General features: G+C 40.5%; 1 protein-coding gene across 6 annotated transcripts in view; it reads right to left on the bottom strand.

Moving 5' to 3' along the window:
* srcin1a (SRC kinase signaling inhibitor 1a) overlaps positions 1–19,376 on the bottom strand; it is a 78,339-nt gene that overhangs the window by 29,196 nt on the left and 29,767 nt on the right. For 3 of the 6 annotated variants that reach the window (XM_077734055.1, XM_077734059.1, XM_077734061.1), the window contains exon 1: positions 17,379–17,488. The exons of the other annotated variants lie outside the window; for them this stretch is intronic. In XM_077734055.1, coding sequence (XP_077590181.1) covers positions 17,379–17,454 — 76 coding nt within the window. In that variant the 5' untranslated portion in view covers positions 17,455–17,488. Of the gene's footprint in view, positions 1–17,378; positions 17,489–19,376 lie in introns of those variants that run through there. 6 annotated transcript variants of the gene reach the window in all.

Here is a 19,376-nt window from a genome sequence, read left to right as displayed (position 1 = left end):
GACATCCATTTATATCACATATGCAGTGGGTTTGGTTTGGTGAGCTGGATTTCAAGTCGTCAAGTAGAAGAAGCCTCCCGGAACTTTAGCAGCTCGCCGGCTTTCGTCAATTTTTATACCTTGCTCACTTCAAAGCAGGTGGAGAGTACGCAAGAGAGAGAAAGAGAGATCCCCACGGAATGCAAAGAAGCCCACCGACGTCACATTCAATAAAGCTACAGAGGGTTAGTTGTAAGAACAATGCTATGTTTGTAAATATACTAAGCCACAAAAACACATTGTGTCAAGCACAATGATCCCAATAATTCTCAGTATTTTAAGCAGTACAATCAATCAGCTGATCTTCATTCACACAATTCTAGTCAGTACTTGCTGCTACTACATGGAGAAGGCTGCCCTCTATTGGCTACCTGGTAACCTAAAAGCAATCTAGGCACCAATAAGTCTATGTGGCAAAGTCTAAACTTAAAGATGGCTGCTTGCCACTGTACACAATTGATTAATCAGCTCTGATACAAATAATTAAATGGACTGATGCCCATGATACATAGCCAAAAATATATCAAAATTATTGCTTCAAAGATGGGTATGACATCAACTTTGGTGACCACAAGAACAACAACAATGTCAACTTGACAGACCTTCAACCTGTAACATCGAAAGATAGATTGTGGGAATCTAAAGAATCGTATTTAAATTTGGCATACAGTGTTGTACTTTTATATATAACTCATTTATTGCCAACTTAGGTCAAATGTGCTGTGGTAGTTAACAATAAAGAAATTGAATAAGACGTCTCTAGCTGTCAGTGGCTGCCAGAGAGTTCATTGTAATTTTATAATCTTACAGTGCATAGCCTGACATGTGGTTGCATTGGAGAAGTTATTCGAGCAAAACCAGGCGAGTGTCTATACCTCAGACTTTAATTTACAGGGCGGCACATTGCCAGCTTCGACGTTGCTGAATATTTAACCGAGAATGGTGAGAAAATTAAACAATCGGCTTGGCTTTAAGCTATTGGCATTTACAATTCTCTGCAAATAACTCGGAAGGAATGCGGGGAAAGACAAGCTTGTGACAATAGGATGTGGCCTTCAAAAAAAAAAAAAGAATTCATATGTTGGGATTGCGTAGTTAAGAGAGAGGCAAATTAAAATGTGTTCCGACTATATGTTGATGAATAAGGACCAATGTTCTACTTTTGTGTGTTGCCTCTTCTTTGTTTTTCGTAAAATACGGTCCACTTCACCAAAAATACCAGAAAAAGAGGGCCATTGCTAGCGGGCAAGCATGTGCACTTTACATTTGCTCTCCATTAGCTGTGAAAGCCGGGAGTGGCGTGGGGAGACCAGCACTAAAAGCCAAGCCAAAATGGCGGCTGCTCATCCTCCACCCACGGGAAGCCATCAAAGGGGAGGTCAAGCAGTAAGTTTCAAAGCGGAGACCACGCGAAGGCTCCCGGGCATCTGCAACCGAGAGGAACCTTGTCTTGTTCATTTATCTGCTTTAATACAAAGCGTCCATCCAGCCTCGCCACCCACCAACGTTTCCAGTTTCCTAACTCTACGTCTCCCCGGGCAACAATGGCGCCGCAAAGCATCTGCTCGTAGAGCGAAGGTACTCGAGACAATTGGAACGCGTCGGCGCTTGACGGCAGCGTCTCGGGAGAGAATTAAACTCATATCTGAAAGCGGCAGTCTAAGCAAATGATAACATTTCGACATAAAGAAGCTCGATTATTTTTACATGGCGTTACATTACTTGGCCGATAGACGGGGACAAAAACCCCACTTTCAAGTTTAATTGCTGGAACCTAACAGGGCGTTATGCGTCCCGAGGGTCCCATATAATAAACAGCAGTGTACTAGTGAGGCATTCAGATACATGTTGATACATTTCATTTAACTAACACGGGTAGCCAGTGAGGAGAAACGGGAGGAAATTAAGAAGCAGATTTTAAGGATATTCATGAGCTTATTAAGAAGGAAGGTTGCTCTCATGGGGGGCAAGGTAAGTCTGCAGATGAAGGGTCTTTTTACAAGCGTGAAGGCAGCGTGGCGCCGTCCGTGTACCTTCCAGCAATCAGAGGGGAGCGAGGCTGATAATAAACCTTACTAATATATGCAAATCGCCAAATCAAACTGTCATCCGCATGTATGGGTATTTGGCATAAGCAGATATGTACTTCAAATTCAGTTAAAGATCAAATAAATGCTGAAACCCAGTAGAATTTCTGAGCCACACCAATGAATGATGTTCCAAAATAAAAACAGCAGGTGTGTGATGAAGGTTTACAGGGAAAAAAATGAGAAATAGAGCAATTGATTTGACAGAGCGCAATTTAAAGTGAACAGACAAGAATAATTGCATTGTGTATATTCAATGGGAGACTAAAGTTCTGCATTAAATCTACAGAATGGCTAATTCGCTGACAAATGGGCAACACCTAACAATCCCTTTAACAAGATCATAATTATCATTAAGTAATTTTAAGAAGCAATTTGTTTTACCAGAATGGGATGCCTTAGGTTTGAAATTGGTTACATTAGAAGAAAATTCAATTTAGTTTAAAAGCGCAAATGCGCTCCTTGCAGACCGGTCGCCAATTATTATTCTCATTCCAGATTAGAGGCTACACTAACCCACTACTGTACTCTTACTAAAAAAAATTGAGTGATGGAAATGAACAACAAATAACTTGGCAATAGACGTCCAATCCGTTTAAAGTGAGAGGGTGGCAGCAAATAAACAAGTACTAAACCTCTTACTTTATCGCTCTCAATGGCCGAAGCCCATAATTTAAGTGATGAATGCATATAAAACATTCATTCAAGTGCCATGAACATAAATCAAATATTTCACAGCTTCATTTCGAGGCGGCTGTGACAGCTCCAATCACGTTAATTAACACGACTATAATGTTACTAGTTGTTCGGGGTGAAAAGGAAGATGATTTATGAGTTTTTTTCCACAGCGGCATAGCAAGGTGTTTTTCTGCACCACCTATAAAATCGACGGTTGCTGCCCTTTTCCCGGCGTGCCTCTTGTCTGCACAAAGACTGCAGTAAATTACGGCGTGTTGCGTCGTGTGAGTGGATTTTATTTTTCCCACGGTGGTCACATCTCACTGCACATTATCACGTCACATGTATCTGTTCTTTATCTTCTTCTATGCCTGAAGACGGTCGAGTATCAAGGTATTTTTTGTGTAACTTGTCATTTTACGAGTATTTAAATAATACAAAGTCAAATTATCCATAGCATTGAGTGTGTGCCTGTGAATGCTCGTAGTTTAGGAGCATCTAGGCAAGGAAGATGGTCTTTAAAACCTCCAGATTATTGAAGGACTATGCAGTAACCTCAGTCTGAGTCTGCAGAAGGTCCCCACCTTGTGGACTTCCAATATGTGGCTCCATATTTTTAACTAGTTCTACAATGTCTGGTGTGTCTTATGCCAGTCATGTCACTGCAACCAATACATTCCCCAAATACGGGATGAAATTAGGTTCTAATCTAACCTAACCTAGTTTGCTTGGATAGGCTCTTGCATCCCCGCAACCCATGTGAGGATGAGTGGCATGAAAAATGAGTTAAAAAAATGAAACTGTCTTTGTTCATCATTATTTTAAATGTTATAAGGGACCGAAGTGACAGAGCATTTTAATGTCTGACTACCAATTTTTCCACAGCTCGTTTCCTAATTAGTTCCACGTGGAGATGGTCAAGCGTCTGGATTTATTTTTAGTGTCTGCACAAACACAGCGAAGAGGAGCGCCACTGGGCTTTCGTCAGAAACACAGACAGCTTCCCACTCCCTACTGACGCCCGGGGCGGCGAGTAACATTCAAGACAATAAAAGCCACATTTACCGCACCTCCCCGGGGCCATCTGCTTGGACGACTTCCATTAAACGAGGTGCTGCCAATCAAGAATGACTCACGTCGACTCGGCCTCATTTTACTACGCTTTGGACACTTTGCCCATTTTGTGATGGGAGGCGAGGACATTTTGGCATTTTTCTTGTTGTACTTCTAATGCTTACACATTCTTATTTTTACATTTCATTGATGTCATATGAATGTCCTTTTTACTCAATATAAACTGAGTTAAATAATCAGTTGGAACACAAATGGTGCATCAACACGCAAAGACAGACAATCTAACTAACCACTACTTCACTGCCAGTTCTCCCAATTCAAATAGATAAAACGGCTATCGCATTATCAGCCAAAAAGTTAAAATCCACACAACAACACCGTTTTTTTTTTCATCGGAACCATCAATTAACAATCACCGACATCTGCTGGGAAACACCTGCACTGCACAAAAAAACTGACAAAAATTGCCTGAATGGAGAATAAGTGGGGCAAAACACAGTCAGGTGAGTGATGGGATACAGCATGCCAGACTCATTAGCCTCAACAAAGTACATAAATAGAACCCAGAAATCAGGTCTGATCCGGCCAGATCCCAGCACCCTCAGAACAGAGATTCTAACAAAATGCAAAAGCTTTCTTTCTCCTCCGAGCTTGCAATATCCCCCCCAAAAAAACACTGCAGTCCCTCATGCATGCATTTCCACGTTCAAAAGCCTGACCGACTCAATTGGCGGTCTTTTTTTATCTCTCTCATCTGCATCGGTTTCCTCGAAGAATCTCTTGGAAAGGCTCTTTGCTACGAGACTTTAATTAGCTCGGAATCCCAATAAAAATCCAGCGTCTTCCCTTTCATTGTGCTCTTTCTCTTCTGCAGCTCACTTATCGTGTTTGTGACCTGCCGCCTCTGGCGACCTAGAACAGATGTGAACATTTTCTCCATCCGCAGAGGCCGCCGCCAGCTCACCTCATTTTCACGGGCGTGGAGTTGCAGCGCACCCCTGAGGGCCCTTCCTAACATTTTCACCAGACACTTGCCGTGCAATTGTACGGCGCTACTTGCCAAATACTACCAAATACTTGTTGTCAAATGATCGATCCATTGGTTAGGAAATCAATCCACAATATTCTACAGAACAACAAATAAACAGAAACAGCTATTTTCTTTATTAATTTATCGCTATCAGAAGTATTAGTATAATGAGATCTAAAGCTTCACCACAAACAACAACAATAACAACAAATACATAATTAAATAACCAATAAATAAGTCATAAATAAATAAGTAGTCACCTAATGAGTAGTCAACAAAATAAATAAGCAGGAAAGTGCACTAATAACAACAACAAACACTTAAATATTCAACAAATAATAACTTTTTGGGCCATATCACCACTTATCACTAACTGTAAGGAAACACAAACAACCTACCTTAACTTTAGTGGTTTTACAAATTAACTCATTAGCTGCCAATGATGAGGTAAACTCACCTACTAATGCTCTAAAATGCCAATAATTTGAAAACAAGAGACACTTTCGAAAAGAGACAATATTTCTTACTCAAGGACAGGTATTCTTTGGTATGTACTGTTCCATACAAAAAGTGAGTCTCCACACACTAACGTTAACACATTATAATCCATTCACCCCGCCCGGTCCAAATGGATTGGACATCTAACAAGTTAACTTTTGGAGCCAAAAATAATGTTGCCTCCCCACGACATCTTGTTGACAATATATCCTGCAAAACAAATCAGAATTGGATACCCCTACTTGAATAATTGTACCGCCCCTACCAGTCCAAGTGAATTGGACATCTGGCCTCCGTCATTTGATATTTTTATCCAAGTGCGAGCGCTCTAAAAGCGTGTGAAACTCTCGATAGCCGACTGAGCTAATTAACGTTGCCAGAAGGGGTAAGTGCTACTCGGGGCCACGGCGAGGCCGGCCCGGGTCTTGAACCGAGGTGTCACACGCCGAGACACTCTGGAGTGCACACGCATGATCGCGTGGAGACTTTAGGTCTTAATTGGAGTGTGTTGAAGGGGAAGACACAAGCGCAGAGGAGAGGTGTTGGCCTCCATTGACTCAAAGCCCGGTGGGCTAATGAGAGCTTCCGCGCAGAAGAAACCCACCCGGCGAGGACGTCGTGACAACCAGCGGAAAGGAATAACGGGCCAAGTGTTCGGGCTGGAGTCCACTGAATTAAAGCCAATCCACAAAGGACATTTCTAGCGTTTTTCTCACCGGGGAGAGGCTTGAAAATGAGTGACAGTTCACGTCACCATGGAAACAAGCAGCTCACGGATGAGAGTCGATTGGGTAGAGAAAATGGAACAAAAGAATATCGATTGCCGTTCTTTGCTTGGCTATGGGCTGGCGTTCGGGTCGTATGAGCGACTGCAAATGGGAGAAAGAATGTTTGGGGATCTCATACGTCGTGCAAAAAGAGGGCTTTTGATTTTTTATTTAGGTGCACCGTCGTACTGTCGAGTATTTAACCTCTAGGTATACATACTCGAAATTTTAGAGAAATCTAAGAATAAAATGTTATCATATTAGAGGAGATTTTCCCCGTCATAATATTACAACTATTCTAGTAGTAATTTACATTTAAATTACATAATTCCATGACATAAAGCTCCTGAAATTGTGCATTTATACTCATAGGCCTATTTTTTTTCCTTTTAAGTGACCATAACACGGCACTAAAAAAACACATAATTACATTAAAATACATATAAATAACACAAATCTCATTGTACTTTACCTCATTGGCTGCTGTTGATGACAGATTTCAAATTATCTGATTTCTGCCATTCCTCCCAGTCAAATAGACAAATACATTTATGAAATGACAAATAACTAAACCGTGACATCAACTGAAAAGTCATTGATGTGTTCATTTAGTTTCAGCGTTAATATTCCAAAGTGAATGTGCTTCTAAAGTAAATGTGTTCATTTTAAAATCAAATGGGTTCACTAACCACCATAAACGAGCCCATTATCCGCCAGCCATCCCGTTTTTCCTCATATTTTCCAACACGACCCCCAAATGACATGGCATGGCATCCCACTACTCGCATGTTTAAAAAAAAGGTACTCACAAACTCTCCCACATATGCAAATTTGAACGAGAGCACGGCAGCGACGTCAGTGATCAAGCAAAGCTGAGGCGTTTTCCTACAAATGACTTAAAAAGTCCCACGAGGACTCGCCGGGAAAGTTAGCGAAGACGCACTTCAGCGATGCCAAGGAGGCGCCGGCGTTCTGGCAGTCGTGAAAGAGCCAGCTGAAGCCTTTTGAAGCGCTACGGTGGCGCAATACGTGCCTATCCTGACAACAAACTCCAGTGTCCTCCTTCCTCAAAGGCTTTCTTAGAAGAGAGTGCCTCATTAAAGTTTCAAAAGAAAACAAAGCTGACAGGAAGTCAAAGTCAAAAGAGGGTGAGGAAGAAGAAAAATAGGGTCTCAATTCAAGAGCACACCTGACGGTTTGACGCCGTCTTCAACGGGCATCCGTTCATTCATGTTCCCAAACGCTTGCAGAGGGTGCTAGAGCCTATCCCTGACACCCTGAATCGGTGTCAGCTTACAATTAGCCTACTATGCATGTTTTTTGGGAAGTGGGAGGAAACCAATGCAAACTCTACAGATTGATGACCCACCTGGGATCGAACGCTCGACCCCAGGCCGTGAGGCCAGCATGTTAACCACTAAGCACTCATCCATCGGGCATAGTTATGGCCACCTGACTAGGAAAATTGATTGTACCTAATTGCTTTGAATCTATTTAGTTGGAGAAATGACAAAAAATGCCGTTTCCAAGGTTACTGATGGAAGAAAATGTATCCATTCATAAAACCATTTCCAATTAAAAGTAGTAGATGAAGTCATTTCGAGGTTTACTAGATGTAGTAATTACTGGAGTAGTTTAGTTTAACTGGAATCTGAACATAGAATCCACTTCATACATAAAAAAAATAATGACTGTGACAAATATATTGCATTGATTCCTTAATGCGTTTTGATAATTCGGTGCGCCTTATGATTGAAAATTAACTCGTTTATGTGACTTAAAAAACCCACAAAAATATGACTGTCAATGTAAAAAAGGTCCATCTTTGACCTGGCCCAATTTTCCAACTAAAAAGCGGCTACGAAATACAAAATTTTCCTTAAATCTCTTCCAGTTAATCCTTCACAAAAGGCGACATAGAGCAAATTCCCAAAAGGCGCAGTGGTCCCCGATAATCGGCAGGAAATACATACACTACCTCAGCGGAGACGTAACACTGCGTTGGCAAAATTCATTAAATCCCTTGTAATAAGTTCAAATATCACGTCTTCCTTCCTTTGGAGCGCCTGCTCTGATCCATCCCACGCGCTCTCACGGTAACCTGAGAAGGGAGTCTTTCATTTTAATTCCATCCATCGACAAACTCTCCCGCCGCTCACCAAGTGTAACCGGAACCGACGAGGATGCTTATAATCTTAGCACCGATGGCTAATAAAAAGAGCCCATAAAACAGCGTTGAATACACACTCGGGGGGTGGGCCGGGGGTCCGCCGGGAACGGGAAAAAGACAACCAATTGCAGGCCGGGGATATTACCACCGAGTATTTTAGGCCAAACTACCAAAGGGGAAAAATATATAAAAAATATGACGATGAAGTGAGAAAATGACAGGAATAAAGTCGGAATATTTCAAGTGTAATGTCATAACCAGATGAAAGCTGTTATTTATATTTGCGTAATATGTATTGATTCAGTGCAGTTTATTTTATGAATTTAACAAATGCATAACATATTTCAACTTTCATCTGGTTGTATGATTTACAATAAATTGAACAAATTTTTAATTCACAATTTGGGCACCTATCATCTTGAATAGCACTGAAATGGTCCATACTCCAAAGGCTTCTGATTTAAAACGCTTTGCAGGTTTTTTTAAAAATGTTTTCCAACTGTTCCAGTTGAACCTTATCAGTAAAAATCCAGACGTCCTTGGAAGGAAAATGACAAACCAGCTTGTGCTGACAAGACAGAAGCAGCAAAGGCAGCAAAGACTTAAGCACAGCTTCTATTCCTTGTCCTCACAAAGCCACTGACACGGCTAATTCCCAATACTTGGAGAAGAACAACAAATTTGCCATTTAATTGTCTCTAGTTGAAGACTTATTTATCAAACGGCAAGTTAAAACAGCAGCGGTAATGACTTAAGAGGGAGCAGTAACGCATGTTTAATAGCGGGTTTAATAGAATCCAATCAGGGATGGGGAAACAAAGCTGATTTGGCCTCCGCAAAATAACATTTAGGCTCATACCGCTTGACTGCCAGGGCAGGTTATCAGGTGGTTAGACGCGTTACCAGCCATCTGGTAGCCATGGTAACTAACAAATCGATAAACATGATAAACTTAAAAAACAAAGAGTCAATATTGCGGAGAGAAAAAAAAAATATATACATACATATACATATATATACACATATATACATATATATATATATATATATATATATATATATATATATATATATATATATACAAAGATATGGATATACATACATATATACAAACATATATAAACATACATGTATACATATATATACATATACATATTTACATATACATACATATCTACATACATATATACATATACATACACATGCATATATACATACATATATACATACATATATATTCATATACATATATACATACATATATACACATAAATATATACATATACATACACTCCATAAATCTATAGATATATATATACATATATACACATATATAAACATATATACAGATATATACATACATATACATATATATACAGATGTGTATAAAGTTCTGTAGTATTTCCTGAAACCTTGTTGTAATTTCTCACCCAAAATGTTCTCTGATCTCTAGAAAGCTAAAACGGCAGTTTCCCTGTCATTACGTTCGTCTCGACAGCCCCAACCGGCTTGCAAAATTCCGCCGACTCACGGCGCCCCAGCTCATCACCGTCAACAAAAATGCGGCACCCTCGGCGCAGAGACAGCCGCCAGCTGTCACGGCGGTCCCAAGGAAGAAAAATCACAACAAATTGTTGAAATAGTCACTCTTATTGCAAGCTCTCAGGGCAAACCATGGCTCATCAGACTCTGGGCCGTTTGTCAGCGGCTGCGGCAGACGGGGCCAAAGGGGCCCCCAAACACATAAAGTTGAATTATAGCACCCCCGTAACCTTAGATTACTGCACCGTGAACTACGCCAGTGTGAAAAAAAAGTCCTAGAGGGATGAGAACAACTCAGGAGACGAATGAAGACAAACATTTTTATCTCCTCCTTTTGAGTTTGTGTGCTGCCGCAAGCAACGAAAGCAAGTGTCCCGAGGTAGAACTCGGCCCGTTTTGACCAAAACTACGAACACATCCTGCTCAAACACAACCAGTCCAGTAAACGTAATCTACAGTAAGTCCGCCAAAACGGAACTACATCAAATAACATAAAACTGACAACAAATAACAATTTTCTAGTGTTGCACTGATATATTTTTAGCCCTTGATTCCAATACGTGCGTGCCTGTGTGACATAAAAAAACACCCAAAAAACAACAAAATAAAAAAATTCTCATATTAAATGCATACTATTTCGACTTATTGCTACCATAGCTTAATCAGACATTCCATGTGTACTTAAATACCTGTCAACTGATATGTTGAAAGTAATGATAATATGGAGGGCTATAAAAATACAAATATAGATAAATACATACACGCATTGACTATGGAATGTGATGGAGGGGTGCTTTCAAGATGCCTCTCTCTCAAGAAAATGAAGAATATGTGACTTCTCTCCAAGGTAGGAAAGAACAAAAAAATAAATAAAAAAAGAATGGAGACTAGGTGAAACAGGGGGCAAGTACATAACTCCAATACCTTTTCCCTGAGCTCCATATGCAATTACAGCTTCTAATGGCGCCATCGCTTTTTTTCTGACGGAATGTAAAGGCACATCAGTAAGCTTGACGATGGCGTGGGCTTCGGGAAGCGTAAACAAAAACCAAACCGAGGCTAAATCGCTCCCTCTCCGGCGGAAGATAAAGCCAACCCGCCGAGATTTCAATGCAATTAAGACGCCCGTTTGGTCTGAAAAAGTGAACGGGGTCGCCCTTCCGAGCTGTGTGTATTCTGTTTGTTTTTATTCTGGCGCAGCCAATTTGTTGGCTGGGTGTCGTGTTGCTTCGCTCTGATGCAAAATTGAGTGTGCGGTACTTGTTGTTTACTCGTCCTTGTGAGCCACTGACACCCGCTGTAAGGTTAGCTAAGCACACGCAAACAAACGCCGCGCTAAGAAATCCTAGACAATACGTGTCCGTCGGCCGGCATGTGGTGGCTTAATCCGTGTGCGGCACAGCTGTGGAGCCCTCGGAGGCCATTGTTAACCTTGACACTCACCGAGTGTACACTAGCATCAGGTAAAATATCCTGTGTCGCTCCCTAACTGCGCTTTCTCATTAAAAGGATCACTATCACATCAGGGGTACTTTTCTATAAATGGACTATTTAGTAGGCAAGTGAGATCCAAGATGTTAATGTGTTATGATGATTTGAACTTGAAAGGTAAATTCTCCAATAAGCCATTAAAATCAGGATTTTGTTTGTATTCCGTTTCATCACACGATAAAAACAACGATTCTCAATTACTTTTTTTCCATTGAGCAGTTTCAACTATGCAATTTATTCTTATTTTACTATTTCTGTATACTTATGGATCTGCATGAGTTTTAATCATTGATTTTTGAATACACTGACATTCTATCAGTTAATTAGTGTGTGAAACTGGAGATAGTAGGACTTTACGACACATTTATTACCTTATAGGCGAACAATTGACAGTTTGTTTATTGCTCTCCTCCCCGAAAATCATTGACATTAACTCGGAATGTGTTTTTTTTCGCCTTGGTACAGCAACATCTGCATAATTGATGAGATCGAATGCGTCGCCAGGGGTTTGTGCCGGATTACAGACAAATGTCTCGTAAATTGTTCAAGATGAGAGAACGGGAGAAGCTTGTCGCAATCAAAGCTGGCGCCGTTTGGATGATAGCTTGACATCTTCATCTGAAGCGACCCCTCCCCGTTTCAGCCCGTTAGCATTGAAGCGCGCCACTTTCATGCTACGCAGCCATCGTCAAGGACGTGGAATTGATGGACAGACCTTGGAAGGTCATTTTCATTCAAGTGCTGATGAATGCCAAGCTGTCTCTGTCGAGAAGCCTAATAATGGATTTTACACGAGGGTTAAAAGATCCTTCAGGATCATTAAAGTAGCAACTGATCTTAAACTTTTTGGGAACACGTAAAATAAAAAAAATATTGGCCACAAGTTGCAAATAAAAGACGTAAAGGCAGCTGTCAGCCTCGTCAAACAACAACAATAATTCTGCACGGCCCTCTACTGGCAAATTCCTACCTCACAGAAATCTGTCCTCTACCAGCTGGCGGAAAACCGCGTACATGTCAAAAAAAACCTGATGAAATTCCATCGCTTCTCGTGCAGAATAATAACAACACTTCACCGGGATGGAGCGATTTGTACTACAAAGAGCCACAGACCAAAGACAGCCTATTCGGCAAAAAAAAAGCAATTCACGGAAAGATTTTAGGGAATGATCAGAGGCCAGGCATTTTTCAGCTTTGAACATGTCAATTACAGTGAGTGTTGATCTTCATTCTTTCAGAAACACACAGGAAACCAGTGTCAAAAGAGAGAAAGAGATCTCCCCCCTTGGAGAGCAGGTAATCCCACCACGTGTCAGGGGAAAAGGTGTGGAATCATGACTGTAAGCCTGACAGTTACAAGAGAAACTCATTGCAATTTTACATTAAACCCTCCATCTAAAGCTGGAATCAATGTAATCAGCCTCAATTCACCTAGAGTGCCTCAGTGGGGATTTTTGTCGCCTCTACCAACATGGCCGCCCAAAAGCCACATTCCCATCAAAGTTGTAGGCATTCAAATTCAAAACAAAACATTATAGGTATCTCATCCATCGAACCATTTTCAAAAGATTGTCAAAGCACAGTATGTTATAGTATAAATGTGATCGTCCAATCTATTTTAAGTAGGACGGTTGGCAGCCAATGATTGGATTGGATAACTTTATTCATCCCATACTCAGGAAATTTCGTTGTCAGAGTAGCAAGAGGATGCAGAAATAGGAAAGGTATAAATAGATAGGTATTAAGTTAATAAATAAATACATGAATAAATATATGACTAAATAACCGTGTTGCTGAACTATATAGATATATACATACATATAGGAACAAATGTATTTGCCACCACATTCCCAGGTCAAAAAGATGGGACATCTACTCATAATGATAATTTCAATTCAAAGCAGAAGCGTAAAAAGTCCTTTCAATGCCCCTGCCGACATGTCCTCGTGGCAGCCATGTTGGTCGGGGCCGTCATCCCCATCAAAGTCAATGCATGCATATTCCAATTAAAGTCATAACTAGCTCATCTCTCCACCGATTTTCAAAAGCATATCAAAGCATCAACTATTTGCTCACCGGCACCCTACCAGTTCCAATTCCATTCAAAGCGGGATGATTGGTCGCCATGGGACTAAAAAAAAATGTGTTCGTGGAATGATGACGTGAAAAGAATTGACCCTGCGTGCTTGAGTTTGGAAAAGCCTTGACATTTTCTTTACTTGTCTCTTCTACCTGACTGCAAATTAGTGTCAGAGGCAGAACAAATTAGGGAGCGGGCGCACAGTGAGCGGAATTATAATGACTTCCAACGCTCGAGGAAGCGAAAAAAAGAACAGTGGGGGAAGCGCAGAGTAGAAAAGATATATAATCCGAGTAGTGGTAAGAGGAATTAAAACTCACCCCGGTCATATGTTGACAAGCCGGGAAGACAGTTGGGATCGTGCCCTTGTCATCCTCGGCGGCCAATCGGACACGCGTCGCGTTGGGGAAAGATTGGCGACAAACGAGAGCGACCCCGTTCCGTCTGTCTAAAGGGGAAACTCGCAAGTCCAGACGTGGGGAATACGGACTGGGAAGGATGTGTCCGAGGGAGGAATAGCATCATGGAAGGAAGGAAGGGAGAGAGGGAGGGAGGGATGAAGGGTGGGGGGGAGGAGGAGAGGTCTGGGGGAGGCCAAGGAACAGGTGTCAAACTCAAGGACTTGGGGGTGAGGTTCAGCACGCCATGTTGTTTTTCTGTGGCCAGCCAAGGTAAATCATGTGTGGAGAATAAAATTGCAATTGAATGTCTGGAGAGAGGAATGACAATACTATATTCACTCTATATTATTGTTTTTTAACTTAAGTGGTTTTAATTTAATGACAAAAATAATTTTGAGAGCTGTGATTTGCAAAGATAAGCAGTATAGAAAATGAATAATTTCATGACAGTTTTCCTTACTTGGAGGAAAAATGTAAAATATAAGTGGATATTTAGTGATACTAGTCTAGAATAAATACTAGTGAGATGTTTTATAATAATGAGGTAGTTAGAGTTATTTCCCTTTTAAAAAGTTAGGTACCACCCTTTTTAAGAAAAGAGATGATTTACTTCATACAATTCAAACATTATTTTTTGACTTTAAAGAACAAAGGTAGACAAGGTAACAAGGTAATACAATATTTTCCCTCATTTTATCTCAAATTGTTCACTGCCATTGACACAAAATTCATCAAATGCTATCAAATGATAGTGTTGTTAACAGTAATAGACATGCAAACTATTTGACCCGGCAATCGCACTCAATGTCTGCTAAAGAGTTGATTTATTAAAAAGCATTAAACGTTTGTTGTCGCCCTTCCTTAACTTCACTTAGCTAGCTTCGACACCCCTGCACCAAGGACTTTGCAGCTTTTTATTTTTTCTTGAAGTGTTAGAGAATGGCTGCCTGTCCGTCACGCCATGCCTGACCTAGATTCTGCCGGCGTGGGGAAGGGCGGCGCGATAGGACTATCTCAACCCTTCGCCGGTGGGACGGATCCACCCCCCCCTCCCGCTCGTCAGAAGCACTTACATCCCGAACCGGTTGGACCGCGCGGGAGTCGAGTCGAGTCAAGGGCGCGGCATCGGCGCCGTCTTCATCGCCTCGGGGAAAAAAAGGCCTAAAGACGGTGCCATGCAAAGTAGCTCATTAGGCAGAGGCACCTTTGGGTGCTGACTTATTCATGGACAGCGCCACGGAATGTTGGCCTGGGAGACAAAGTTCTGTCAGAGTCATTGGCTTACTGCCGTGAGGGCTGAAAAAAAACCGGAAATGTCGCGGTCTTTTGCCAAATTCGGATTAAATGGGGAAAAAACAGGGATGGTCAAAAGAATGAATTTCAATTCCAATTGGAAATGGTCCACAATCGGCGCCCAGGCTTCATGTTTGAGACCATTGCCCCCTAGCAGTGCAATAAAGGGGTTCAATGACAACAACTACTCCAACGAACTACCAGGAAAGGACAAAAAAATATATAACTGAAATAGTGTGACCTCCATTTTACTTTCTAGTTGTGTACATAGTTCTGCATCAAGAAAAGTGCAGGCTATTACGGTTGGAGGACACCATCATCTAAACTATCATCCCAAGCGGAGAAGGTTGCTCTATTTTATGCTCGGCGAGGTAGCGGCGTCCTCCCTCTTCTGGCGACCTTCACACGTCCTTTACCGCCGCCGCCACCCGCACGCTCTCGCCGAGGCGGGCCAAATCTCAGCTTGCCGTCTATCTGTCGTTTTTCTCCAGCGTGCAAACGCGCATCAAAAAAAGAGTCGTTTCTCACCGACACCGTTTTATTTGATTTGATTTTGTTTCCCCGAACAAAGTGACGTCGAAGCCCAGGCCTTTGTTGGCTAAATTTGTCTATCGTTATGAAAATGAATCGTGTTTTGAGAATGTTTTGTCATTGACAGCAAGGTTGTGCTTTTTTAGTGCTTTTCTTTCTTCACTCAAACTCATTTTAATGAGTTGGGAAAATACCCTGAGGGAATCCTTGCTCAATAGTTATGTTGAAAATATCTGTGGGAAATTTGTTATGATGGTGCACTTAATACGGAACTAAAGTGACATCAAATTAAATGATTTTATCACTAGTAGACGTCAATTAACAATGTCTGATCAAACCATAATAGGAATTAGTTCATTCATTTTCTATTATTTCTTCTATTGTTTTTGATTATTTTAACTTAAGGTTTCCCCACTTTCACCACTATTTTCTTTATATAAACGGCTATTTTCATGAAATTCCATACTATGAATAAGCGTGGATGATGGAGCGAACAGTGTTGGAAATTTGTCGATTTGTGTCTCCTCACTTTCAGTGCGCCAAGTGCTAATACGCTAAAGTGACTATTGGTCAATGCGAGACGTCACGTAAAATCACTTGACGACTTAAAGACCTTCACAAGCAGTTTTCTTTCTCCTGTCCAATACGTTGTTGACTGTCCATTACAATCCTCCCACCGTTATGTAAACAAACAATTTTCCATTAAAAACCGGCCCTCGGAGACTTTCTCTGGAGCCAATTTAATGGCTCCCAAGGTTAATTTAACGCTCAAGTAACGACAAGAAAGTACAGGGTGGGGGAAAAAAAACACCTATAGATCCTATATGAACTCAGAGTTGGTAATGTTGAAGGGGAAACAGGCAAAGTGTGGCAATGCTGGCCCCCTTAGCCTTTGGAAAGTGACTTCCAAGAGCAGACAGTGGGCCAATTAGCCGGCTCCGTTCCAGAGAAGGAGCTGGACTATCTATTGGAGTTGTCCGGACAGCCACGTGGCGTACAAGCTAGAAAAATGAGCATTGATTATGGAGTGAAGGTCCTTATTCCTCACAGCCATATCAATAATAAGCGCTGATGTGGGGCGGATGGCAAAACTGACATTGACTCTTCAGTATTCGCCATTTCTTTTTCGCCTGACGTGAAGATTTGATTGGTCTTTAATCATCCAGAAATATGCAAGTTACAAGAGCAAATCAGTGTATTTAATGAGTTTGGTTAATCATCGCAAAGTGTCCGCGTTAGCTAGTAACAAAACATACTGCATACTTGAATAGGCTGGCATAAGAAGCTTGAGTTCAACACAGGTGGTTGCACTTTTGAGCTTGAAAACTAGATGGACCCTAAACTAAACAAAAAATCCTATTTTTTGCAAGTGGCACTAGGAGGAAAAACTGTTTGGGCAGCCCTACCTTAAAGGAAAAGACAACAAGGAAAAATATCTTGCTATTAAACAAGCCAACTCAACAGATGCCATCGATGACCATTTACATCAATGGTGCTAAAACACGTTCAATCATACAGATTTTACATCTTCTCCCAAGTTTCCTCGTAGCTTTACTAAAAGACCAACACAATTTTAGCCAAAATTGCCAACAAAAACTGCCCAGCAAAAAGAGCAATTTGGCAAGAGCAGAGAAAAGCAAAGCATTTCTTGGTAAGAATCCCGCAGACGGCCATTTGTAAACACAGCACTTGCTTACCACCAGCGTCCTGGCATTCCAACACCAACACCTGGCCAACATCAGGCAAGAACACCTGGTATTCCTCGCCGAACATCCTTCACCGCGGCGTCCCCCCTCCCCAAAAGAGAGCCGCTCAGGACTACTCTATCCGCACTGTTCACGACGACGGTCGGAAGGTTGTGCCTGGGCAATCGGTGGCCTAAATATGAAACTAAGCATGCACAATAGCTGGGCGCCATGAATGGATTCTTTCTAGCCTTTATTTCGCTTTAAAATCTGGACGAGAGAGCTTTGGGCAACACTTGCACTTTCTTCTTTCCTATCTGACCGTGTGTGAAAAGCTTCCACAAATGAAAGGATGAACCGTATTGGGGCAAGGCAAAGAAAAACAGAACTACGAGGAAAAAGTCATGGTAAGTGCAGATTAAATTGTCATATTTTGAGAATAAAGTTCGGTATTGGCGAGAACTGTAATATTATGCAAGTCAAGTCGTGATACGTAACTTTTATGATGGGAATTTATGTAATGTGAGAAAAAAACTCAAAATTACTTTAAAATAAATCAACATTTTTTGTACGTTTGAAAAACTATATATAAACTATATAATAAATATATAAGATATCAAAGTACATAGTTAAGGTAGCTAAATATATATATATATATATATATATATATATATATATATTTATATATATATATATATATATATATATATATATTTATATATATATATATATATATATATATATATATATATATATATATATATATATATATATATATATATATATATATATATATATATATATATATATATATATATATATATATATATATATATATATACACACACACACACGTGTATATATATATATATACACACACACACGTGTATATATATATATATATATATATATATATATATATATATATATATATATATATATATATACACACACGTGTATATATATATATATATATATATATATATATATATATATATATATATATATATATATATATATATATATATATATATATATATATATATATATAAAAAATATATAAAATTTTCTACTACTACTCTATACTAATTCTCATCACACAAATGAACTCATTTATCCCATCACCACTTCAAAAACGGAAGAATTGACTCCGACACCCTTTTCAGTCCGACATCCATCACCTCCATTTTTGTTTCCAGCCCAAAAATATGTTCGAGTGACAGCGAATGGGAAAAAAAATCAAAGATGACAGAAATTGCCCGGCGTAGTGATGGTGCCCCCCCGCCTCGCTGTCACAAAACATAAAGAATTTCTTTCCCGATAAGCGCCGCCGACGCCATCGATGACGACGACGATGATGCTGCTGCTGATAAACATCCCGCACGCTCAACGGCGGCTGTCAAATCTACGGCGAGTCCCGCCTCCGCATCCAAGTTAATGAGACGGGAAAAAGCATGGTTTGAGTGTTGCAGGTGTAAGGCAACAAAAAAGAAGGAAAGCCAAAGTCGTCCATTGGTTAACTTTTCCTTTTCGTATGGGAAGACGCGAGCGGCGTCTCTATAACGACAGGCAACGGTGATTTTAATTGGTGTTCCGCTCACAATTCCTGCACATCATGTAATGCGCGTAAAAGCATTTCACGCACCGTTTGCTTTTGTGATATGGGTTTTGGAGCCGCGCACTGCTGACGCCCCGGTCAGGTTATTGTCGTAAATAAGACAATTTAAGATACAGAAACTAGGGAGCTGCATCAATATCCTTCACATATGGAAGCACGTGACGTCCAATCCGAAAGTGCTAAATACGAGAAAGAATGGCAGGTATCAAACTGTAGGCCCAGGGGTCAAATGCGTCCCATCATGAAAATTTGGAGAAAATCAATTTTTGTTGTCCTTAATGAAAACTAGAAAACTACAGTAATCTGAGAATATGTGTAACATAAATAAAGGCAACATATTTTTTAGAATTACTTAAAAAATGATAATATATTTATATTTACTTTCTTTTTCT

This window comes from Stigmatopora nigra, chromosome 15, assembly GCF_051989575.1.
Source record: "Stigmatopora nigra isolate UIUO_SnigA chromosome 15, RoL_Snig_1.1, whole genome shotgun sequence".
Lineage (NCBI taxonomy): Eukaryota > Metazoa > Chordata > Actinopteri > Syngnathiformes > Syngnathidae > Stigmatopora > Stigmatopora nigra.
This window is presented reverse-complemented; position numbering and strand designations above follow the sequence as displayed.